General features: G+C 35.7%; 1 protein-coding gene across 1 annotated transcript; it reads left to right on the top strand.

Moving 5' to 3' along the window:
* The first annotated feature begins 2,180 nt into the window (after window positions 1–2,180).
* On the top strand, window positions 2,181–9,292 carry LOC107299168 (transmembrane protein 68-like). Its single transcript, XM_029286701.1, has 7 exons — window positions 2,181–2,274; window positions 2,889–3,233; window positions 4,524–4,688; window positions 4,876–5,069; window positions 6,835–6,895; window positions 7,688–7,827; window positions 9,185–9,292. Exons 1-7 carry the CDS (start codon window positions 2,181–2,183, stop codon window positions 9,290–9,292), a joined length of 1,107 nt encoding a protein of 368 aa, XP_029142534.1.
* Window positions 9,293–9,859: the final 567 nt, after the last annotated feature.

Genomic DNA, 9,859 nt, shown 5'->3' with positions numbered 1-9,859 from the left:
GACGCTAGACTGATTTAGAGTTGTGCAATTGCCAGTAGCCGTTGTCACATACCTATGCCGAAAAGGGCCTGATGGATAAGCAGAGCTTGCAAAGAGCTGCAGACGGACCAATGCAAATACCTCCCAACTCCCAAGTGCATGTTTTGAAGAGGAGACCACCCTGCATGCCGATTGGTTCTGACTTCCTGCTGGGAAGTGGGGGAAAGCAAGGCACGTTCAAGTGGAAAATGTTAAAATATGCTGACATATAAGAAGAACGCCTATGCAATCATAGCCGAACAACAGACACATATGTTCCCTCAAATGCAGTCCTGGAGAAGTCTGCTCCAGCCTTCAGGGAGAGTGAAATTCCAAAGGGCAGATGCCACAACACAAAATACTCTTCTCCTGGGTCCCATCAGATGATATTCCTTTGTGGATGGAAGCCACAACATGCCCTCCCTGCATTGGATTAGATTGGATCAGATCATAGACTCCAAAAGGTATCATGGCTCAGGACTCAGACTCAGACTCAGATGAAGCTGCTCCTGCTGAACCAAGTGGAATGTCAGCTTCAGGAGAATACAAAACAAAGAGTCACCTGAGGATGATTAAACACAGGCACCATGAAAACAGTTAGAGCAGACTTAATTCTCATTTCTTAAACTGTTTGTTCTTCAGTTAAAAATGAGCGTCAGTTGGCATTAGCTAAAAGGATGGTTAATTCAAGGTCATGATTATTTGAATTGAGTTTGTTCTCACTCCACCCTCTGAGGGAGGAGAATGGAACCTTTGTTCATTTAAAAGCACATTACATCAAAGTAAAACTGATTTTCCAAGCAAGCTGTTTGAAAGAGGTAAGGATTGTGACATGCAGGTAAAAGGAGAGGCTTCCTTTCTATTTTTAAGCAATAAGGTGTGGATTGTTTATAAGCTTTGGGGCTTCTACGTTAATGCTTTGATTCTGAATTGAGAGTAATATTTTTATTGCAGAAAGGTTGGCTGGTGAGGGGATATTAATATATAAATTATACCTTCATTCTGAAGGAAATTGAGTTGAATTATCCTTTTTCATCAGATGAAGTGCTGTAGAATCATTTTGCACAAAACTGAATATTATTCCAAGATTTTATCGACTTTCTGAAGAGGCTCCTCAAATACCTGCAGAATCTGAAATATTACTGCTATTTTCCTTTCATTTATGGCCAAAGCCAAGAAGAGAGGCTTATAGTGATACCATTTGTTAGAGTACATGGAATATTCTATTATTTCTATCTGTCTTCTGCTAGAGGTTCTTTGAGCTTACAGAAAACAAAGAGAGGAAATATTCATTGCATCAGCAGATCAGAGAGTTTCCCTAATGATACATTTGAGATAAGCTATTCTTTATCTTATTGTGGATTGGTCTGTGATGTTGTGGAAGTCCTTAAATAAAGCTAGTATGAAGCACTTATATTCAGTGGTGAGATTCATATACCTGAACAACCAGTTCTCTGCATGGATGCCTAGAATGGGGCGCTATCTAACAAAATGAAATTCAGTGGTGAAAAAAGTAAGGTTCTACATTTAGGCAAGAAAAACCAAATGTACAGGTATAGTATAGGGGGTACCTTGCTCAATAGTAGTAACTGTGAGAGGGAACTCGGAGTCCTAGTGGAAAATCACTTAAATATGAGCCAGCAGTATTCTGCAGCTGCCAAAAAAGCTAACACAGTGCTAGAATCAAGATCACGTGAAGTGTTAATACCACTTTACAATGCCTTGGTAAGGCCACACTTGGAATATTGCATCGAGTTTTGGTCACCACGATGTAAAAAAGATGTTGAGACTCTAGAAAGAGTACAGAGAAGAGCAACAAAAATATTAGGGGACTGGAGGCTAAAACATATAAGGAATGGCTGCTGGAATTGGGTATGTCTAGTTTAATGAAGAGAAGGACGAGGGGGGACATGATAGCAGTGTTCCAATATCTCAGGGGCTGCCACAAAGAAGAGGGAGTCAAGCTATTCTCCATTTGTCCGAAATGGTATAGGGTTTCCTGCCTGAGCAGGGGGTTGGATTAGATGACCTCCAAGGTCCCTTCCAACTTTATTATTATTATTATTATTATTATTATTATTATTATTATTAGTAGTAGTAGTAGTAGTAGTAGTAGTAGTAGTAGTAGTAGTAGTAGTAGTAGTAGTAAGCTGAGTAGCACAATGGACGCTTTTTGGAGACTGATGTGGTATGCTTTATTCATCCCTGATATTTTCTCTATGAAAGAATTACCAGAGGAGTATTTTGAAATTCATGGTGATGATGGTCTTGAAGTTAATTTGTCAACATTTTAGCAGATTGATCTTTTTAAATAGCACCCTTGCTCTCTTCATCACAATCAGCCTGCAGATGAAACAGCTATAGGTTTGGAGATACCATTCAATGTTGGCCAGGTTCTAGCAGAGGGAAAAGAAAAGTGGGTTTCTTGCAAAGAATCTAAAATTTACTTCTTTTTAATAAAAATAAAGGGCCGTGAAGTTTAAGGAAAAGAATGGTCATCACCAAGGAAGAAAAGGTTTGCCTGATTTTAAACAGGATGTCCAGAATTGTCCTATATGCACAAAAAGCAACAAGTTGTTTCTAAACTCCAGGATTTTCTTCTAAACAGACATCTTTGGCTGGTCATTATTAAACCTTTTCTTTCTTGGTTGGTTAAAAAGAAAGCCTTTCCATACCAGTAATGTATGATTAAAAGATCAATAATCTGATTGATTGTACTAAGCTTGACTTTTTTTAACCATCTCAGCCCAATCTTCTCCTAAGGCTATTTGAAAGTCTCATTACCATGTATGCATTGCCATCCTGATATTCTGCTGTCTTTCCAGAGCTCATAATAAAGTATGTTTATATGTTTATTTTTTCTTTTCCAGGAAGAAATACTTTATTTGTGAACGGATTCTCCTTATATAGTCTGATTTCAAACATGACTGTGGAAAATATATATTATACCTTAGGAAATGAATTTGTCATCTGGTCAACTTACACTTTGAAAGAATATGCAGGCTTTATGTTATATCCCTTAACTTTGATAGGGATTCTGATAATATTATATTATCCCCTTGTGTTTTTTTTGTTTCTGTTATATGTCTACAATGCAATACTTCTTGTATGGAAAAAAATTGGCAATCTGCCAGAAGATATCAATAGCCAAGAATGGGACAAGCCAAAGCAATTTTTGGCACTGGCAGCTGAGTGGCATGGAAAGATACTGCACAGTAAGTATGACTTTATTCCTTCTTTAGCATCATTCTTCTGGCCAACCATGACCAGCAGTCATGTGCATCGTGGAGAATGTGAATGGAAGACTGAGGATGTAAAGTGTCAATTTATGTATAATTCATTTTTGTAAAAATGCTTCAGCAACTAGTGAAGAAACTCCCTTATTTGTGTGGCTTGAAAACTGTATGAAGGAGTTGTCTTAATCCATAACTCAGCAGAGTGGTTGCAGGAATATTTTTAAAAGTCAAAAAGACAAACGTTTTATATATAACCATAGATTACCAGAAATATCTAGGCATGTACATGTTGGGAACTTGGGAATCATTATATTCCTAAAGAAAAAGAAAAATGAATATTTTTCATGTCTAATGTTACAAAACATCAAAAGGCAAATATTGCTTAATGAATGTTCCCAAGACAGGAAATCCTTCAGCATGCTGTAGGAATGGACCTCAAATCTTGGGAAAGCATAGTATGCACCACTGTTCTCCCCTTTGGAATGGGGACCAAGACCAGGACCTCTGGGTGTAATGGGAAGCCTCTGCCCTATCCCACCCCATCATTCCCAGGAAGCCCTCCCAGCATTCCAGTTAACAACCTCTGTAGTCACTTAATGACCACGACTGGGAGAGTTAGGATTGTCATCATGGAGCAAAGGGGCGACATGGTGTTTGCTTAACAACTGCTTCACTCAACAACTGAAATTGGGCCCAATTCTGATTCAAAGTGAAGGATTACCTGTAAAGTCCTAAAGTTTCAGTCTGTTTAGTAACTGTTCAAAGCTGGTGGCTTTACATTTTATACTAAGCCATCATTTCCATGGTTTTGGCATGCCACAATATAGACATCATACGTTTTACATGTCTGTTAATAGTTCTGGAAAAAGTAAGCGGAATACCAAAGTTGTCTTTTAAAAATGTTTTAAAATGCCCCAAATATCCTATGATAATGTTGAGATATTTGAAAAAAAAATAAGCTCTTATGTCACTTTAATTGGTACGAATCTAAGTGACTTCATATCAAATTAGAAAGAATATGCAGGATCAGAAAGGTAATAACATTCAAATCTCAGAAGATTCTGACTGATTGATTGGTTGATTGATTGACTGATTGATTGATGTGACAGCATGTTGTTTGAGGAATGACATATGATTTAAAATATTAAGCTTCACAAGTAAGCTAAGAAAGCTAAGAAAATAATTATTTTTCTATATGATCTTATTTTTTTCTAGAGGAGACCCTTGTGAAACAATATTGAAGCCATTTCATTGTTCTACCATTAACAGGTTATGAGATTTCTGGACTAGAAAATCTACCAAAAGAACCAGCGATCTTTGTTTATTACCATGGACCCATACCAATAGACCACTATTTTTTTATCCATAAGATTTTAAGACTTACTGGGAAACCCTTCTATTCTGTAATGGATCATATTGTTTTTCATCTACCAGGTAAAAAAATACAATAAAAATACTGTAAGTTTAGTTCTAATTATTTTCAAAAGATATTGATTCACTGACTTGGGAAGTCCAATTTTTCTTCTTCAAAGACTTAGATGAATTATCATGGTGGAAATATGTCTATTTGGTTTTCTTTTACAAGGAAGAACAGAATGATTTCATAGGTCTGCTTTTGCAGGATTACATATGTGCCGCTTATTCCATTATGCTGTTCATCCTACAAGAGAAAAGAGCGTAAACATTCTGAAACAAGGACACCAGCTGATGGTTTCACCAGGAGGACTGCGAGAGCAGAACTATGGAAATAACCACTACAAGATAATATGGTGGAACAGGAAAGGATTTGCTCATATAGCTATAGATGCAAAAGTGGTGAGCCATTTATCATTACATTATTTTCCTAGTGTTGCTGTTAATTGCAATATGTATTTCTAAATGCCATGTTTCAATTTCATATCATTTATTTATTTATTTATTTGCTTATCTGCAAATGTACAGGAAGGCAGATGCAACCACCAATCAGATTTGACAGGTCAGGAAATGGCAAATATGTCCTCTGTAATGTTCCATAAATTTGGTTTCTTTATTCATTCTTCTATTATCTCTAGAACGCTGTCACCTTCATATAATATTTATGGAATTTGTTTTCTTTGATGACATTTTCCATTCATGCAGTGACTCCCTCTTCTAATTGCAATATTATTTTCTCTTCTTTTTCTTTTTGTAATTCACATGCTAGCTATATCCCTAGTTCATCTATACACTCCATTTTCACTGCTACCATAGATAATTGCCATTGTAAAGGTTGAGGAATACTTATCTCCTCTGGAATCTTCTTTCTTTCCTGTTTGGTTTTTCCAAAATAGGTTGTATTCTCTACTGACTCTTCTTTTTAAGTTCATATTATGTTATATTGTGACTTTAGAAATCCTTTCAGCCAAGTTCTTTGAAATTCAAATCATGTATATTCCTGAGAAGAATCTATATTTCTCAGAAAAATAAATATACTCTTTTGAATTGCCAGTTTTTTCTGTCTCCATATATCAATCAGACTTAACTTCTCCATCAAATCAAAGAAAACTTTTGGCAATTTGCCTTGAGTGATTTTATGATGTTCTGTTCAATTGTGGTGAGATCACTCTATTCTAACCCCTTATTTAACACCAATTTTTACAAGAGAAAGACATTGATCTCTCCATATGTCAATATTTTCTCATTGTTTGTATCATAAATTCCGTTGAAAGTCTTTGTCCCATGCAAATGGACTTCCACCCCCAAATCTATCATACTCATCAGTCAATATAAAGTTACTTTAGCTTGTGATGAGATTAAAAATAACAGAAAGGAGTGCCTATTAAGCACTTGATTGTAAAAATAGAAAATTAATAAAATATTTTTTTTAAAAAAAGAAATGAGGCTTGTGTGAATTTTCCATCCATATATGAAAAATTATGGTAGTAATCCTGACTGTATTGTCTCAAAGCCCAGCCGCTCAGCTCATAAGCCAACCACAAAAACTTCAGTCCTTGCAGTCTATTCATAAGAAGCAGCTGTCAGGAGTGCAAGTTGGCATCTCATAATATCTCCTGTTTCTGGAGAATCTTTGCAGCCTCAATTTGCCATCTGATATAGATTTGTAGATGAAATATGCAATATACTCTGATTTACTTCTCCTCCATGAAGGAATAACCTATTCCCCACCAAAATCTTAAATAAAAGATGGTTCACACTTTTATGTCACTTTCCTAGAATGAACTATGAAAGAGGAAGTGGCAGTTGGAAAGTTCATCCACGATAATCCCTCTCCTACATTGAACAGCAAAACCCAGCATTTGCCCAAGGATGCTGACTGAGATTAGATGCATGAAAATTCAGCACTAAAGAAAGAATGAAGGATAGTTCAGCATGTTAGAAGCTGAGTTCAAACTACATTTAGTAGGCTAATGCAGCTGTTGCAGTGTTTAAAATCTCACAAGAAAATATCTGATAGGAGGTCAAAAGATGCAATGACCTTGGCAACATATATTATCCACATTAGGTTCTCAAAGATCTATTTTACGTCCAAACAATACATTTCATTTCTTTCATGTACAGTGACTAAAATAGTCTCATTATTTGTTTCTTTTATTTCTTCTAGCCAATCATCCCTGTATTTACACAAAATATTAGAGAAGGATATGTAACATTTGGAAATATAAGTAAGTAAAACTTTATGTATTCTCAGGAATGTTATTACTTTTAAGGCTATAAATCTATGCATCTGCATCTTTTTCTGCCATTTTTAATTTCAATGATACTGTAACTCAAGCAGCAATAGCTAAACCTGGGCTATAAATATTTTAAAAATATAATTGATGTAGTTTAATTTGGGAGTATGTACATTTAATACTTTTTATGAAGATCATTTAAAGAACAACAAATGATAAAAGACTGTCTAATCTCTTTTCATCTTTCATCAAAATGCTGAATGAATATATAGATATATGAATATGAAATATATGAAAATATCTAACTCTGAGTTCTACAGAACTTCAGAGCTTTGCTAGAAAACCTGATTCAATACATTTCCTATAATTGACATAAGATCATGGGATTATATGGACACAAGGTTTACCCAGAAATTGCAGAAATTACTGTAAATTCATTGTGCTTATTCTGGAAACTGTCTGTCTGTCTGTCTACTTATCCATCACCCTACCATCTATCAGTCTTCTGGGATCTGTGTGTGTGTTTACATGTCTGGATTAGCCTGCTTTTCTAAACTCTAATTTTCAAACCTTTGTAAAATCTAAGCTAAACTTTGCAAATTGTAAGGCCCAAATATGATAGCTTATTCTCTTCTCTTCCAACTGGAAAACCTTTACATTAGTAACTTCTGATACCACTACTAAAAATTGCTAGTTTTTGAATATAGGTCTCTAACAAAGACTAATATGAAACTTTGCACTTTGCTAAAATTGTTTCTGAGATTTTCTAAATCTTATACACAGGACCAATGAGATGGTTATATGAGCGAACCCGATGGATTACCTTTCCATTATATGGAATGTTTCCAGTTAAACTTATAAGCCATATTGGAAAACCAATTCCATATGATCCAGATATAACTCCTGAAAAATTAGCTGAAAAAGTAAGTGTATTCTATTGTAAGGGGAAAATATACATTCAGATTAACACTTTGTTCATGAAATTATAACTCTATAGTAACAGATTGTAAGCAGTTATTGAAATACTTTACCTAGATGTGCATAAGTATAGTTGAGTGTTTGGTACATAACTGTCAGTGTAAGACTATCGGCCATCCATCTATCCCTCCATCCTTCCATTCATCCATCAGTGTTTAAATATCAATTATTTAAATTACTCAACATGGCTAACTGTAAGCTTAAATGAAAACATCAATCAAATAACTATCATACAAAAGCCCTAAGAACTTTAGTTGCAAACAACTCCAACTTCTTGGTAGCAGCTTCACATAGAATACATGAAAACATTTTGAGAAATAACAAAGGCAGGAGTTACTGTCTGAACACCTAGTCCAAGAATAGGTACAGCTTTTGTAGACTGTTTAGGGCACAGCTTCAATCTCCTGTTTGAGCAGAAGCTATGAGTCCAGGAATACCCCAAATTGCATACCAACTTTTTCTGGGTGACCGCAACCACGTCAAGATCAGTAGATAGAAATTTCATGTAATCAGATGGTTTCAATATAATAATAAATTTGTCTTCCTTGGACTCAACTCTTATCCTTCCAGTCCTTCACAAATCCAAGTACCAGTCAAAACTTCCAGATATCTCCTGTTCAGTCTGTAATGCTGGTAAATATCACTACATTAATTATACGAGTTGAATGACAAAATGATTCAACTCAGTCACATTTATAGCTTTTTTATACCACTTAGAGTACCTTTCTATATTTTGTGACTCTTTATTTCTCTGACCAATAGAATGGAGCATTTTCTCCTTAGAGGTAAAATGGGTTGGACACGATATGCAAGAGGGAAAGTCAGCTGCAAAAGCCTAGGGTCACACAGCCTACAAAGCCATACTCCAGTTAATTTACTTTGGGATTTGCACGTTCTGAGCAATCAGATATTGTAGCATTTAAACTGAGGTTCATGTTTTTCAAGAAAAAGCTGAATCCAGACAATAGTGGTTTATTCAACAAGCCACAGTTAGGAGCAAATTAAATAAAAGATATCCAACTTCTATTCTGTTTTTTTAATTATACTACTGAATGTAGGCAGAGAGGTAGTTCTACACCATCTATTTTAATGTACCATATGGTTTAACTCAATGGAAAAATGTGCTTTATCTGATTATGTACAGTATGGCATCAGTAGGAATAGAAAAAAAATCTTTGCCATAACTCTTTTAGTTCTGAAATGTTCTCTCTATAATGCCGAAACATAAATCTAATTATATCACCTTTTTTTCTTTCTCTTCCCCATCCCATCCCATGTCATCCCACTCCACCTTTCCAACAGACTCAAAGGGCAATGGAGGCTTTACGGGACAAACATCAGAAAATCCCAGGAAGTATATTGCAAGCTATTAGGCAACGCTTTGAGAGATGTAACAAAGATAAACAGTGATATAACAACAACAATATCTGTAAATAATATATACATGTGTGTGTAGATAATATATTTGTATATGTAGTACATGTTTTCTCGGAGGCACTTTTCTTAAAAAAAATGAAGAGGCAAGATTGAGATGGGGAAGAATATCTGTTTATTTCAATGTGTTTAAATGAAGGGTCAGATGAAAGAATATATGTGCAGATGAGGCCCTGGGAATCATAAGAAGGGTCCTATGTGGAGATAGGACCCAGGTGTGGGTGTGATGGACATGAGAGTGAGGAAGATGAATTGTGAGAGAAACATTTACTCTTAGACAATTACACAACTTTTTCTTTGCAGTACAAGCTTCCTAACGACATACTTGATAGCATTGCAAGGAGGGCTGGGAGGGGGTTGAGTGGGGGAGTGAGTGAGGGGGCTACAGGAGCAATGAAGTGAGACAGATTCACAAGTTCATCTGTCAGAAACCACTTAGCCAGGATGTTGGGTACATGAATAGATCACTTACAAGAAACCCCAAAACCATATAGCTGGCACAGAAAACTAGAAGTGGCATGACATTTAGCTATTTTGCATAGC

This window comes from Protobothrops mucrosquamatus, unplaced genomic scaffold (assembly GCF_001527695.2).
Source record: "Protobothrops mucrosquamatus isolate PMUCROS unplaced genomic scaffold, P.Mucros_1.0 scaffold4637, whole genome shotgun sequence".
Lineage (NCBI taxonomy): Eukaryota > Metazoa > Chordata > Lepidosauria > Squamata > Viperidae > Protobothrops > Protobothrops mucrosquamatus.
Note: the sequence above shows the minus strand (reverse complement) of the source record. Positions and strands in the feature narration are given on the sequence as shown.